Below are 16,369 nucleotides of genomic sequence, written 5' to 3'. Positions count from 1 at the left end.
GTTGAAAAAGAGATGTCATGTCGTTGGCTTAAGAACATTTGTCTCAAAACCACTTAAGATCCTTTTTTTTAAGGCCGTGACTACGAATAAAGAGTTTTCGCCCATGTCCTGCCTCTGGTAACCTCTTTCTCAAAGCTAAGAATCCGAATCCGCTTCTGCGCATGTGTTATTTTACACACACATAGCTGCTGCTCACAATCCCCCTCCCTTCACGTTTCACTCTTTACTCACTCTCTTCTAAAAAGACTGGAACTTCAAGGAATCAAAGCCAGTCTATGCACTGCAGCCCACTTCTCTCCTATAAAACTGTAGTGTTGCTGGCTCACTGTGACAGCCTGTCTGGTGTCCTCCTCACATAGATGCAGACATCAGAAGTGTTCCCAACTCTTTGATTATGATGGCTTTATATCCTGCCTGAGGAGCAGATGTGATGTGGCACGGCCCAGGGAAACACTCAGAGCACTCATGGGAATATAGAATCATAGAAAAAAGAGAACTCATTATTACCCGTTTGTGAACTACTGTAAGAGAGAATATATACAGTAACTGAATACATACAGAAACGGTATACCACCCTCACATTCTGTCCAATCAAGATGAACGTGTCGGACAATGTATGATAATGTAGGCATAGCCCATGGTTGTGTTTTATCTTTTGGTCCTTGAACATGTTTTGCCTAAGAATGATAATAGATCATGTACACAAACCATAATAATATGGTGAAAGCATGATAATGGTGTTGAGGTTGGTGGCCATCCTCTGATTTTCCATCCAATGTGTTTGTGTTTTGCTATCTACTCAGATGCCATTTCTCGACATTCAAGCAGTGCCAGGAGTGGCTGAAGCGTTTGAACCGGGCCGTAGCCCACCCTGGCAGGCTGGAGGATCTGTTTGCCTTGGCCTACCACGCCTGGTGTCTGGGGGGCAGTGCAGACGATGAGGACCAGCACCTACACCTCTGTAGACCAGGTTAGTGTCACATGTACACACACATGCACACACACACGCAGATTTAAACCCTGAGGCCTCATTATTGTTGCTTTACCTCTCTTCCCTCTTTCTCTCTGTGTAGGTGATCATGTCCGTCAGAGGCAGGAGATAGAGGTGAGGAGGATGGGCTTCGACATGCAAAACGCCTGGAGAGTGTCCGACATCAACCTCAACTACAAGTATGATACCCACAAACACACGTACACACGCCCCCCCCAGTCTCACACGTACACACGGCCCCCCCCAGTCTCACACGTACACACGGACCCCCCAGTCTCACACGTACACACTGACCCCCAGTGACCCCCCCAGTCTCAACACAGGGCGGGAAGATTGATGATCAAACAACTGCCTCATCAAGCCAACACACACACCGTAGCTAGATAGCCCACTCTCTCCTAAGCAGGTACGTCTAACATCTGTGCTGTTAAATAGTCCCAGACTCGTTTGCGGAGTAGACTGGGTGGGGAGAGTGACTCAGCATTTCAAATAGCATTTTCTTCGCCAGTCAGTGTTTAAACTCTCTCTCTCTCTCTCGCTCTCTCTCTCTCTCTCTGTTGCTGCTCGGCTCTTGATAATCTGTGTGACAGGTCTATGGGGGAGGGAGAGGGGATATTAGGGGAGGGAGGGAGGGAGTGGGGAGAGACGGGGCGAGAGAGAGAGACAGGGATTAGGCGGAGGGGTAGAGTAAGAGTCGCTGTCATCCCTGTGACAGACTGAGCTCTCTCTCCCTCTCTCTGAAGGACAGCTGCGCCGTAGGGCCCGGGGGAGGGGGGGCTTCCATCTGTCTGTTCTTCTCCTCTGTCTGACACTCACCAGTCACATCGCACACACATCACACACACATTTCTGTGCATGTCTGACATACATGCAAATCATACACACCTTTCTGTACACCCATCTCTACACTTACACACGCAGACATATTTAACATAACTTTCACAATTCCACTCACACAGACTTGAAAAGACATTAAAAGGTGTTTGAGGCCTGTGTGTGTCCTCTACTGGGTAGGTAAATAAGTAAATTAATCTGCGGTACGCTCTGAGAGCCAGTGTCATGCTCTCTCTGTCTTGTTCTCTCTCTCTCTGTCTGCTCTGTGTGTCCTGCTGGGGGGGACAGTCACACTGGAGAAACGGGTCATTTAAACAGGCCAGAACCTGCTGGGGAGCACAACACACACACTCATATCTACCTGGAGCAGACAGGAGAGAGCGACTGCAGGCTAGGCTAGGCTAGGCAGAGAGAGACAGAGAGACAGAGAGAGAGAAGGGCCAAGGAGGGCCTACAGCAGCACCTTCTGCACAGATTCTGTCAGACCTGGGCCCTGACAGTAAATCTCAGTAAGACCAAAATAATGGTGTTCCAAAAAAGGTCCAGTCACCAGGACCACAAATACAAATTCCATCTAGACACTGTTACCCTAGAGCACACAAAAAATTATACATACCTTGGCATAAACCTCAGCGCCACAGGTAACTTCCACAAAGCTGTGAATGATCTGAGAGACAAGGCAAGTAGGGCCTTCTATGCCATCAAAAGGAACATAAATTTCAACATACCAATTAGGATCTGGCTAAAAACACTTGAATCAGTCATAGAGCCCATTGCCCTTTATGGTTGTGAGGTCTGGGGTCCGCTCACCAACCAAGACTTCACAAAATGGGACAAACACCAAATTGAGACTCTGCATGCAGAATTCTGCAAAAATATCCTCCGTGTACAACGTAGAACACCAAATAATGCATGCAGAGCAGAATTAGGCCGATACCCACTAATTATCAAAATCCAGAAAAGAAACGTTAAATTCTACAACCACCTAAAAGGAAGCGATTCCCAAACCTTCCATAACAAAGCCATCACCTACAGAGAAATGAACCTGGAGAAGAGTCCCCTAAGCAAGCTGGTCCTGGGGCTCTGTTCACAAACACAAACACACCCCACAGAGCCCCAGGACAGTAACACAATTAGACCCAACCAAATCATGAGAAAACAAAAAGATAATTACTAGACACTTGACACTTGCTTGATTACTTGACAAAAAACAGAGAAAACTAGAATGCTATTTTATATTTCTGCTTATTTATTTTATATTGTGTACTTTAACCATTTGTGTATTGTTAAAACACTGTAAAAAAATATATATATATAATATGACATTTTTAATGTCTTTATTGTTTTTGAATTTTTTTTATTGTTTATTTCACTTTTGTATATTATCTACCTCACTTGCTTTGGCAATGTTAACACATGTTTCCTATGCCAATTAAGCCCCTTAGAGAGAGAGAGAGAGAGAGAGAGAGAGAGAGAGAGAGAGAGAGAGAGAGAGAGAGAGAGACAAAGAGAGAGAGAGAGAGAGAGAGAGAGAGAGAGAGAGACAGAAGAGACAAAGAGAGAGAGAGAGAGAGAGAGAGAGAGAGAGAGAGAGAGAGAGAGAGAGACAAAGAGAGAGAGAGAGAGAGAGAGAGAGAGAGAGAGAGAGAGAGAGAGAGAAATGTGCAAACGAGAGGAGATGGTGTAAGTGTTGGAGGGTCAGAATAGATGATAGGAAGATTTAATAGGGGATAAAGAGCTAGAGACAGCGGGCCACTGAATATCTCTTTTACGACAGGGCTTGGAGTTGTCAATCTCACTTTGGATATTTTATCTGAGAAATAAAAGCCCTCTCTCACTAATATTCACCTAAATGGTTGCCAACAGTCTTGATGCACTACGTTGATAATTTCCCTGCTTTGCTGTGCATTTTAGTCAGTGGTAAGTTCAGTACATTTTCCCTTTCCTATATGTATAAATCTACAGTCTACTGTATTGCTTAGTGCAAATGTAATGGAGGTGATTTGGTTAACTATACTTGCTTGATGAGTAACCTTGCCTGAGAGCTGAAGACTTGTTAGATGCCTAGAGTTTAAATCAAGGGGTCTGACTTCATAATCTGTATAACCCTAACCTGTCCCCTCATCTTCTCTCCTGCCAGGTTGTGCTCTAGCTACCCCCAGAAGCTGATGGTGCCAGTGTGGATCACAGACAAGGAGCTGGAGAGTGTCAGCTCCTTCAGGTCCTCCAAGAGGATCCCTGTGGTGGTCTACAGGTACACACAGGACACACACCAAAACGTACACACCATGCTCACAAACACCATAACGTACACACACACACATCATACCACACACACACGCCATGATGTACACACACACCATAACACACACACACACACACACACATCATACACACACCATAACGTACACACACACACAATAACGTACACACACACACACACCATAATGTACACACACGCATCATACCATACACACACACCATAATGTACACACACACACACATCATACCATACACACACACACCATAATGTACACACACACAAACATCATTCCATACACACACACACCATAACGTACACACACACATCACACATCATACACACACCATAACGTACACACACACACACACACACACACACACACACCATAACACACACACACACATACACACACACACACACACACACACACACAATAACGTACACTCACACACCATAATGTACACACACACACACATCATACACACACACCATAATGTACACACACACCATAATGTACACACACACATCATACACACAAACCATAACGTACACACACATCATACCATACACCCACACACCATAACGTACACACACACACACACACACACACACACACACACACACACACACACACACACACACACACACACACACACACACACATACATCATACCATACACACACATCCGCCATACGACACACAAACACGTTGTACATTTTATTCAATTAGCAGACGCTCTTATCCAGAGCGACTTACAGTTAATGTGTTCATCTTAAAGGATCGTTTTTTGATGTGCAAGAAGACAGAAATACAGCTGGTATGAGTTTTGCATCATATGTTTAGGTAACTAGGTGAGGCAACCACATATCACAGACATAGTAAGTTAAAAAAAATCTCAAAAGAGCAGCTATCAGCAAAGTCAGAGCTAGTAAGAAAAGACAAGCGAGTGTTCTTGCAAGAAAGGCAAGAGGCTCCTGAGTGGTGCAGGGGTCTACGGCTGTATCTAGGCTAAGGCTGTATCCAGGCTAAGGCTGTATCCAGGCTGTCTAAGGCTGAATCCAGGCTGAATCCAGGCTAAGGCTGAATCCAGGCTGTATCACAATCGGCTGTGATTAGGAGTCCCATAAGGAAGTGCATAATTGGCCCAACGTCTTCTGGGTTTGGCTGGTGTATTTTGTTTTCTGGGGAGGGCTACTTTGTAAAACGTTTTTCAGGCTTCTTTGTAAGATTGGTAGGCACTCAGCTGTCCTGATGTTAGGGGGAAGCTTGTTCCACTATTTGGGTGCCAGGACAGAGATGAGCTTAGACTGGGATGAGCAGGCGCCAGCCCCTCATAGTGGTGGGAGGGCCAAGAGATGAGCTTAGACTGGGATGAGCGGGAGCCAGCCCCTCATAGTGGTGGGAGGGCCAAGAGATGAGAGGTGGCAGAACGGAGTGCTCAGGTTGGGGTGTAGGGTTTCTACATAGACTAGAGGTATGGAGGGGCAGTTTCCCTTGCTGCTACGTAGGCAAGCAGCAGGGTCTTGAAATGGATGTGAGCTTCGATTGTGAGCTAGAGGAGAGTGCGAAAGTTCAGGGTGACATGGGAGAACTTGAGATGGTTGAGAACCAGGCGGGCTGCGGTGTTGTGGGGGAGTTGCAGGGCTTTGATGGCTGAATCTGGTAAGCTTGCAGTAGTCCAGACGGGAGAGGTCAATTGCCTGGACCTGTACCATTTCCGGTGTGAGGAAGGGGGTCGTACTCGACTGATGTTGTAGAGCTCAAAGAACGACAGGGTGTGTCCAGGATTATGCCCAGGTTCTTTGCACTCCATAGGTTTGGGAAACCGTAGATGTCAACCGTAGACGTCACGTCAACCCTGATAGAAAGCTTTTGGAGCGGGAAGTCCTTCCTTGGGAGGAAGGGCTGTTCCGTCTTGTCCGTCTTGTGGAGTTTGAGGTGAGGGGCCAACATCCAAGCTGAGATGTCAGCCAGGCACGCAGAGATACGTGTTGCCACCTGGATGTCAAAAGGGGGGAAGGCAGATAGGAGGAAGAAAAAACTGAAGACAACACACACACACACACACACACACACACACACACACACACACACACACACACACACACACACACACACACACTGACACATTTCAAATATCCTCACCATGATAATTTGACTGTTGACCTGCTCTGGTTTTTTATTGTATGTCTACTTATGATTGGTCCCCGCTCTCTCTCCTGTGACGTCCCACCAGGCACCAGAGGAACGGGGCAGTGATCGCCCGTTGCAGCCAGCCTGAGATCAGCTGGTGGGGCTGGAGAAACACAGAGGATGAATACTTGGTCACCTCCATCGCCAAGGCCTGTCTGATGGACCCAGGGGCCAGGGTCACCTGTGGGGCCGCAGCCTGCAGCCGGCCCCGAGGGGAAGGCCCAGACAGCTCCGACGGCGACTTTGGTAAGGCTGACAGAGCTTTATTATTTGACCTTTACGATACCTGATAAGTTGCCTGAGAGAGAGAACACATTATCCTACATTCTCATATGAAAGAATCTCACAGCGTTTGCTTTAGCAGTTCTTTCCAGTCTTTTGAAACCAGTAGGAATGATAACTGTAGCCATTTCAGCTCATTCAGTTTGCACTGTCCCAAAAACAACCCCAATTAGATTGATGAGAACTAGCTATGAAGACATAAGTGCCTGGGAATATGCCATTCTCAATTAATACATTCACATTGGCGTGCAATTATGTCTGGTTCATACACACACACACAAACACACACACACACGCACACCTCGCCCACATACATTGTGGCTGGACAAAGGATAAATTGTCGCCAGTCAAGACCGGATGTGTAATGGGATGGGCAAAATCGCTGTGGCCCTCTTGTTTGTTACCTTGTTTTCATGTTGGAGGCCAAGAATGTGGGGCCCATTTTGGGAGTGACTGTTCCCTCTCTCTCTTCCATTCACTTTGTGTGTGAATGACTGTGACATGAATGCAGATGGGAGAACAACGGTGGGCTGCACACGGTCTACTACTCTCCAAGTTTCTGTCTCGACTCTTCTCGTTAGACAGCCCCTTAGCTTTGAGCTTGTTGAGTTTCTATACAACACCATTGTTCTAACTCACACAATATTGGCTTCTCTTCACAAAAAATGGACAGCGGGACAGAAGTTGGAGCCTGTGAAAGGACTAGCCCTTTTCAGAGAGGGAACTAAAAGGCTAAACGCACCCCGAATCTATTCCCATCACTTTTCTGTGTTGAGGGGGGTAACATGGAGTAATAGAATTGACTTCCTGAATGCCAGGACATTGATTCAGTAGAGTGGGAGAGGGATAGCCTGGTCCCAGATCAGTGTGTCCTCAATTGCCCACTATAGGAGTGAGTCGTGGTAGCTGTTACTGAGCGATGCTGCAGTGGTCATCATCAGGAGGAGATATTGATCGTCTCAAGGGGACGAGCTGAGAGCTGAACCAGCACGATTGTTCATCATGGCCCTGTTCCTAACACTCCTCTCTCTGTTTATCCCCAGTTCATCTCCTGTCGCTCTTGCTCGCTCAGTCTCTCACGCTCTCTCACCCTATTCCATCCCAAAATCTTTCATGCCCTCTACCTGTCCACCTCTTCCCTTTCACTCTCCCTCAATCTCTTAATCTCTACCTTTTCCCTGTCAACATCTCTCGTTCCCTCTCTCCTATGCTCCATCTCTCGTTGTCTGCCTGTCCCCTAAACACACTGCCCTCCAAACTCTCCATCTGTCATTCTCTTTACCTCCCTCCACCTCACATCTCTCATTCTCTCTACCTGTCCCCTATCTGGGCCATTCCATCTATATGTTTCTCTTCATCCCTCATTCTGCCTCTACCTTTCCCCCACACCACTAAAACTGAAATCTAAATCCTCTCTTTCTCTCTGCCTCAGACTCCTCTCTGACAGGATGTTCAGGCCCTGATGCCAATGCTGCGCCACAGAAGCTTCTCATTCTCGACGCCCGCTCCTATACCGCTGCAGTGGCAAACCGCGCCAAGGGAGGTGGCTGCGAGTGTGAAGGTCAGTACACCAGGCCTGGAATTTAATGATTTTAAGAGGTGCCCTATTCTGCTAGGGCACTAATACCATTAACCTAAATAGCCAATTAAATTGATTGGAAAACCAAAAAATAAGTTTAATTAAATGTACATAAATAATTAGCCTACATGTCAAAGTATAGGTGATAGACTATGCATATTGGCTACAGCCTCTTATGTCCACAAAGATACTGACATGAGGGAGGTGCCAGAAAATGTAGCCAAACTTTGAGACTTAATTACTTACAGTGCCTTCTGAAAGTATTCAGACCCCTTGACTTTTTACACATTCTGTAAGGTGACAACTAGAGCTCAACCGAGCCGATACCGATACCAATTATTGGAGGACCAAAAAAAGCAGATACCGAATAAATCGGCCGATTTTTATATATATATATATTTGTAATAATGACAATTACAACAAAACTGAATGAGCGATGAACACTTTTATTTTAACATAAATAAAATATATTTAGTCTCAAATAAATAATGAAACATGCTCAATTTGGTTTAAATAATGCAAAAAAAACTGTGTTGGAGAAGAGAGTAAAAGTGCAATATGTGCCATGTAAAAAAGCTAACGTTTAAATTCCTTGCTCGGAACATATGAAAGCTGGTGGTTCAATATTCCCAGTTAAGAAGTTTTAGGTTGTAGTTATTTAAGGAATTATGACGCGTCAACGATTTCTCTCTATACCATTTGTATTTCATATACCTATTAGATGTTCTTATCGGCACTATAGTATTGCCAGCCTAATCTCAGGAGTTGATAGGCTTGAAGTCATAAACAGCGCTGTGCTTCAAGCATTGAGAAGAGCTGCTGGCAAATGCAGGAAAGTGTGGTTTGAATGAATGCTTACGAGCCTGCTGCTGCCTACCACTGCTCTATCAAATTTCAAATCATAAACTTAATTGTAATATAATAAACACAGAAATACGAGACTTTGGTCATTAATATAGTAAAATCCGGAAACTATCATTTCGAAAACAAAACGTTTATTCTTTCATTGAAATACGGAACAGTTCCGTATTTTATCGAACGGGTGGCAACCCTAAGTCTAAATATTTCTGTTACATTGCACAACCTTCAATGTTATGCCATAATTATGTAAAATTATGATAAATTAGTTCGCAACGAGCCAGGCGGCCCAAACTGTTGCATATACCCTGACACAATTTCCCTAGTTAATATTGCCTGCTGACATTAATTTATTTTAACTAAATATGCAGGTTTTAAAAAATATTCTTCTGTGTATTGATTTTAAGAAAGGCATTGATGTTTATGGTTAGGTACATTCGTGCAACGATTGTGCTTTTTTTGCGAATTGTGTTTTTTCTAAATCATCCCCCATTTGACGAAGTAGGCTGTGATTCGATGATAAATTCCAGGCACCGCATTGATTATATGCAACGCAGGACAAGCTAGTTAAACAAGTAATATCATCAACCATGTGTAGTTAACTAGTGATTATTTGAAGATTGATTGTTTTTTATAAGATGAGTGGATGGATCCTTGCTGCACTCGCAGTTTCCTCGTGGAATACAATGTAATTGGCCAAAAATGCCGATAACCGATTGTTATGAATTAATCGGCCATGCCTAATTAATCGGCCATGCCGATTAACCTTATTCTAAAATGTATGGATTAAAGAAAGAAAAAGTACTCAATCTACACACATTACCCCTTTTGCTAATAAAAAATGTATAAATACATATACATAAGTATTCAGACCCTTTACTCAGTACTTTGTTTAAGCACCTTTGGCAGCGATTACATCCTTGGGTCGTCTACAAGTTTTGCACACCTGTATTTGGGGAGTTTCTCCCATTCTTCTCAGCAGATCCGCTCAAGCTCTGTCAGGTTGGATGTGGCGCGTGACAGCTATTTTCAGGTTTCTCCAGAGATGTTCAGTTGGGTTCAAGTCTGGGCTCTGTCTGGGCCACTCAAGGACATTCAGAGACTTGTCCCAAAGCCACTCCTGCGTTGTCTTGGCTGTGTGCTTAGGGTCGTTGTCCTGTTGGAAGGTGAACCTTCACCCCTGTCTGAGGTCCTGAGCTCTCTGGAGCAGGTTTTCATCAAGGATCTCTGTACTTTTCTCCGTTCGTCTTTCCCTCGATCCTGACTAGTCTCCCAGTCCCTGCCACTGAAAAACATCCCCACAGCATGATGCTGCCACCAACATGCTTCACCGTAGGGATGGCGCCAGGTTTCTTCCAGATGTTGGGCTTGGCATTCAGGCCAAAGAGTTCAATCTTGTTTTCATCAGACCATAGAATCTTGTTTCTCATGTTCTGAGAGTCTTTAGATGCCTTTCGGCAAGCTCCAAGCGGGCTGTCATGTGCCTTTTACTGATGAGTTTCTTCCGCCTGGCCACTCTACCATAAAGGCGTGTTTGGTGGCTGCAGAGGTGGTTGTCCTTCTGGAAGGTTCTCCCATCTCCACAGAGGAAGTCTCAAGTCAGAGTGAGCAAAGAACAAGGCCTTTCTCCCTTGATTGCTCAGTTTGGCCGGGCGGCCAGCTCCAGGAAGGGTCTTGGTGCTTCCAAACGTCTTCCATTTAAGAATGGAGGCCACTGTGTTCTTGGGGACCTTCAATGCTGCAGAAATGTTTTGGTACCCTTCCCCAGATCTGTGCCTCGACACAATCCCGTTTCGGAGCTCTATGGACAATTCCTGGTTTTTGCTCTGAAATGCACTGTCAACTGTGGGACCTCATATAGACAGGTGTGTGCCTTTCCAAATCATGTCCAATTAATTGAATTTACCACAGGTGGACTCCAATGGTTGTAGAAACATCTCAAACATGATCAATCGAAACAGGATGCACCTGAGTTCAATTTCAAAGGTTGTTTTTCTGGATGTTTTTGTTTGAATACTTATGTAGGGTCTGAATACTTATGTAAATAAGGTATTTCATTTTAAAAATATTTAATACATTTGCAACCATTTAAAAAAAACTGTTTTGGCTTTGTCATTATGGGTTATTGTGTGTAGATTGATGAGGATTTTTTTAAAAATCCATTTTAGAATAATGCTGTAATGTAACAAAGAGGAAAACGTCAAGGGGTCTGAATACTTTCCGGTACTGTATATTGGCTAAACTCCAGTCGTATTATAACCAACTAGAGTCCCCCCAATCTAAGTAACAAAATACAAAAATCCCCATCAAAATCCGTCACTTTCAGCTAGAAATATGTTTCTTGAATCTGCCGATGTCGCACTTCCGCATCTGCGGTGAAAGGTGGCAGAAATAGAGCGCCGTTTGTCAGACCATGAGACATCCTGAAAATCCATCTTCTCACAAAAACGTCTGTAGCGTCCGAACAGTTTGATCTACTATTATGACCATTCTATGGAAAGGGGAGACACTCACGAACATGATGGTGTTCTCTGTGTTGCTCTACAACCCCCCAAAAGTGTCAGGGGACTCGTCTGAAGGTAACCGGTACTGGTAAATAAAATAAAAATGAATGCCCAAAAAGAGAGGTTAAATATGTGTGAGAAAAATATATATTTCCTGAGCTTTCTTAGTTAAAGGACAAACACTTCAAAACCTTATGATTTTTTGGGGGGGGGCTGTATTTTTTGCCATTTATTAATGTGTTATTCAATGTATTTCACTGGGCTACAGTAGTAAAGGCCAAGTTCAATATTTTATCAAATATTTTTTTGATCCATAGTATGACCATCTTAAAACAAAAGGCAGAGGCATAACATGACATGGCCCCACACTGTGGGTCTTATTTCTCTCTCTGGGAGATGCTGTCATGAGCCGCTCACATTGGTCTTGTTGACATTCAGACCTGTCAATCTGTCAAATCACCTGACAGTAGCCTAGCCTGTTTTCTTTCAAGTGGATGTGTTCTGAGCTTGAGCACAACTGTAATCAATCATCTTTACAGCTCACTCTCCCTAAGCAGTAAAGATTGTACTTGGTGTTTTATTCTGACTGATGATATTTTTGTCTTTGTGTGTCTGCAGGGTACTAATACCCCATGTGACTGAAGTTATTGTGTGTGTGTTCCTGTGTGTTTCCTAGTATTACCCTAACTGTAGTCTGAGTGATTATGTTTTTGTTTTCAGAGTACTATCCTAACTGTGAGGTGATGTTCATGGGCATGGCCAACATCCACTCCATTAGGAACAGCTTCCAGTCCCTCCGAACAGTCTGTAGCCAGATCCCTGACCCTGGGAAGTAAGTGGATCCCTCTGACCTTTCTCTCCCTCCCTCCCTCCATCCTTCTCTTTCTCTTTTCATCCCTCTATCCCCTTCTCCAGGCCTCAGTAAGGTTACACCACAGGGAGAAAGGGAATGCAGCCAGCCGCAATCCAGCCCCATTCCCGCTGGGCAGGCCAGCTGTCTGGCCTGAAGTGTGTGTGTGTGTGTGTTTTACAATTTTAAATGATTTAAAATACTTGAACTGTGCTTTATTGAGCTTGTCTGTCACAATGGATGCAATAGAAGAGTCCCAAAAGGGCAAACACGCCCACCTGGCATTCTAGGTTAGGCTAAAGAAAATGCTCAAAGTACTTGAAAGATTTTAAATAATATTTGTCCCAGGTCTTTTGTGTGTGACGGTCTCCTTGCATGTAGAGAGTGCATGCCCCAACTCCAAAACTGGAATCAGTGACATCACATGATGCGCACGAGGGCTTTTCTAGTGGTAGATTTCCTGGTATTCTAAAAGAGGTGCTGTAGTGACCCCTTTTAAAATGACAGAGCCCATTACAGATCTAGGTCAGGGGCTTCACTTCCCGCTACCACACCCCCCTCCCCTGTGTCCTCACGGTTACCTCCGCTTACTCTACCCATCGTTATTTATTTACCTCCCTCGGAATACATTCTAAAACCTCTATACCTGTTCTGATTGGTCCTTCCTTGGCTTGTGTATTCCCAGCTGGCTTTCTGCTCTGGAGAGCACCCGTTGGCTGCAGCACCTATCCGTCATGCTGAAGGCTGCCACTCTAGTGTGCTCTGCGGTGGAAAGGGAGGGACGTCCTGTCCTGGTGCATTGTTCAGACGGGTGGGACCGCACCCCACAGATTGTGGCTCTTGCCAAGATCTTGCTGGACCCCTTCTATAGGACACTAGAGGTAGACACACTCACACTCGTTCTGACCCCTGGCCCTTAGGATACTGTGGTCACTAAGACTAACACTGATGCAGCAAATATCAGTTTTTGTTGCATTTTGATAGTGAAAGTTCATGGTATTACCATTTGTTTCTCACACCCTATTGAATTGACCAAAAAAACACAAACACACCTTTTTTTATGCCATGGTGTGAGAAACACAACTGACCCCCAATCCACAGGGTTTCCAGGTACTGGTGGAGACAGAGTGGTTGGACTACGGTCATAAGTTTGGCGATCGCTGCGGTCACCAGGAGAGTGCTGAGGATGTGAGTGAGCAGTGTCCTGTCTTCCTACAGTGGCTAGACTGTGTTCACCAGCTGCTCAAACAGTTCCCCTGCTTCTTCGAGTTCAACGAGGCATTCTTGGTATGTACAGTAGGCTACACTTACCACCTCTCCTTTTCGATTTCATTCTCTCACTTTCTTTTACCCAATCATTCTCTTCTCTCTCTTTTTCTCTCCTTTCTCTTTCTCTTTACCTTCTCTCTCTTTCAACCTGTCACTGTTTACTATTCTTCTGTTGGCATAGGACGTCTTGATGATTTATTTGACGTTTGTATATAAGAGGTATCAGACAGTAACCTGTGAACAAAGTATTATGTGTATTGTGTCTTAAAGTGTACATACAAATCAAATCAAATTTTAGTCACATACACATGGTTAGCAGATGTTAATGCGAGTGTAGCGAAATGCTTGTGCTTCTAGTTCCGACACTGCAGTAATAACCAACGAGTAATCTAACAATCTAATTCCAAAACTACTACCTTATACACACACAAGTGTAAAGGGATAAAGAATATGTACATAAAGTTATATGAATGAGTGATGGTACAGAACGGCATAGGCAAGATGCAGTAGGTGGTATCGAGTACAGTAGAAACATATGAGATGAGTAATGTAGGGTATGTAAACAAAGTGGCATAGTTTAAAGTGGCTAGTGATACATGTATTACATAAAGATGCAGTACATGATAGAGTACAGTATATACATATACATATGAGATGAGTAATGTAGGGTATGTAAACATTATATTAAGTAGCATTGTTTAAAGTGGCTAGTGACATATTTTTCCATCAATTTCCATTATTAAAGTGGCTGCAATTGAGTCAGTGTGTTGGCAGCAGCCACTCAATGTTTTTCAGTCTCTCGGTCCCTGCTTTGATGCACCTGTGCTGACCTCGCCTTCTGGATGATAGCGGGGTGAACAGGCAGTGGCTCAGGTGGTTGTTGTCCTTGATGATCTTTATGGCCTTCCTGTGACATCGGGTGGAGTAAGTGTCCTGGAGGGCAGGTAGTTTGCCCCGGTGATGTGTTGTGCAGACCTCACTACCTTCTGGAGAGCCTTACGGTTGTGGGCGGAGCAGTTGCCGTACCAGGCGGTGATACAGCCCGACAGGATGCTCTCGATCGTGCATCTGTAGAAGTTTGTGAGTGCTTTTGGTGACAAGCCAAATTTCTTCAGCCTCCTGAGGTTGAAGAGGCGCTGCTGTGCCTTCTTCACGACGCTGTCTGTGTGGGTGGACCAATTCAGTTTGTCCGTGATGTGTACGCCGATGAACTTCAAACGTACTACCCTCTCCACTACTGTCCCGTCGATGTGGATAGGGGGGTGCTCCATCTGCTGTTTCCTGAAGTCCACAATCATATCCTTTGTTTTGTTGACGTTGAGTGTGAGGTTATTTTCCTGACACCACACTCCGAGGGCCCTCACCTCCCTGTAGTTGTTGGTAATCAAGCCTACCACTGTAGTGTCGTCCGCAAACCTGATGATGGAGTTGGAGGCGTGCATGGCCACGCAGTCGTGGGTGAACAGGAAGTACAGGAGAGGGCTCAGAACGCACCCTTGTGGAGCCCCAGTGTTGAGGATCAGCGGGGTGGAGATGCTGTTACCTACCCTCACCACCTGGGGGCGGCCCGTCAAGAAGTCCAGGACCCAGTTGCACAGGGCGGGGTCGAGACCCAGGGTCTCTAGCTTGATTACGAGTTTGGAGGGTACTATGTTGTTAAATGCTGAGCTGTAGTCGATGACCAGCATTCTCACATAGGTATTCCTCTTGTCCAGATGGGTTAGGGCAGTGTGCAGTGTGGTTGCGATTGCGTCGTCTGTGGACCTATTTGGGCGGTAAGCAAATTGGAGTGGGTCTAGGGTGTCAGGTAGGGTGGAGGTGATATGGTCCTTGACTATCAATAAAATTAATGTCCTGCCCAGATTTCTATATCTGTTTCAATCTCTCCCTATCCCTGTTCCCGCAGCATTTTTTTCCTGTCTCGACAAGCTGACCAGACGGTTTATCTGGCACGGCAAAACCCCTAGGGTTGGCCTGGATAAACTGACCCTTGATTACAGTCAAGGGGGCTTAAACCTCCCCAATTTTAGAATGTACTACTAGGCTGCACAGTCTAGGTTTCTGGCTCAGAGTTTTGACAATGGTCCCTCTCCCTCATGGTTGAACATTGAAAAGCTTGAGGTAAATGATGACACTGGGGCATAATTGTTTTACAAATGGGACAGAAAATCTATAAAAACCATCACAGACAACCCTTTAATCATACATTCTGTCCTGGCATGGTGCAAACTGCATGAGCTGTTCGGACGAGAGGGATTCCTTTCCCCTAAAACCCCTTTATGGAACAATAGATTGATCCCTATGTTTTTCCAGAATAGTAACTTTAGACCATGGTCTGATAAGGGGATCACTCTTCTGGAACATTGTTACGATCAGCTGAAACAGAAATACCACTTGCCTAACAGGAACTTCTTTAGCTACCTACAACTACGAAACTTTATTAGGGTGACTCTCAAGGGACAATGGAACCTACCTAAGATGTCACCTGCAGACCAACCACTGTTCAAGACCATTTCCCGTGTATACGATGCTCTTATGTCAGGACTAACACTGCCTGGGCTAGATAAACCCCGACTTAGATGGGAGAAAGATCTGGGTATTGATCTTGATGAGGATCTATGGAGTGACCTATGCAGGGATGGTGTTACATCCACATTGAACAGATACAGACTGATCCAGTTTAATTTCCTCCATCAGCTCTATATCACCCCATCTAGACTGCACAAGTTCAACCCAGATATCTCC

The 16,369-nt window shown here is 44.9% G+C and overlaps 1 protein-coding gene across 8 annotated transcripts in view; it reads left to right on the top strand.

The window, feature by feature from the left end:
- LOC118391766 (myotubularin-related protein 4) overlaps positions 1–16,369 on the top strand; it is a 184,755-nt gene that overhangs the window by 153,672 nt on the left and 14,714 nt on the right. For all 8 annotated transcript variants that reach the window (XM_052457744.1, XM_052457743.1, XM_052457742.1 and 5 more), the window contains 8 exons: positions 804–970; positions 1,074–1,170; positions 3,966–4,079; positions 6,326–6,528; positions 7,997–8,125; positions 12,226–12,337; positions 13,041–13,236; positions 13,457–13,642. In XM_052457744.1, the coding sequence (XP_052313704.1) occupies positions 804–970; positions 1,074–1,170; positions 3,966–4,079; positions 6,326–6,528; positions 7,997–8,125; positions 12,226–12,337; positions 13,041–13,236; positions 13,457–13,642 (1,204 nt within the window). The remainder of the gene's footprint in view (positions 1–803; positions 971–1,073; positions 1,171–3,965; positions 4,080–6,325; positions 6,529–7,996; positions 8,126–12,225; positions 12,338–13,040; positions 13,237–13,456; positions 13,643–16,369) is intronic.

This window comes from Oncorhynchus keta, chromosome 12 (genome assembly GCF_023373465.1).
Source record: "Oncorhynchus keta strain PuntledgeMale-10-30-2019 chromosome 12, Oket_V2, whole genome shotgun sequence".
Lineage (NCBI taxonomy): Eukaryota > Metazoa > Chordata > Actinopteri > Salmoniformes > Salmonidae > Oncorhynchus > Oncorhynchus keta.
This window is presented reverse-complemented; position numbering and strand designations above follow the sequence as displayed.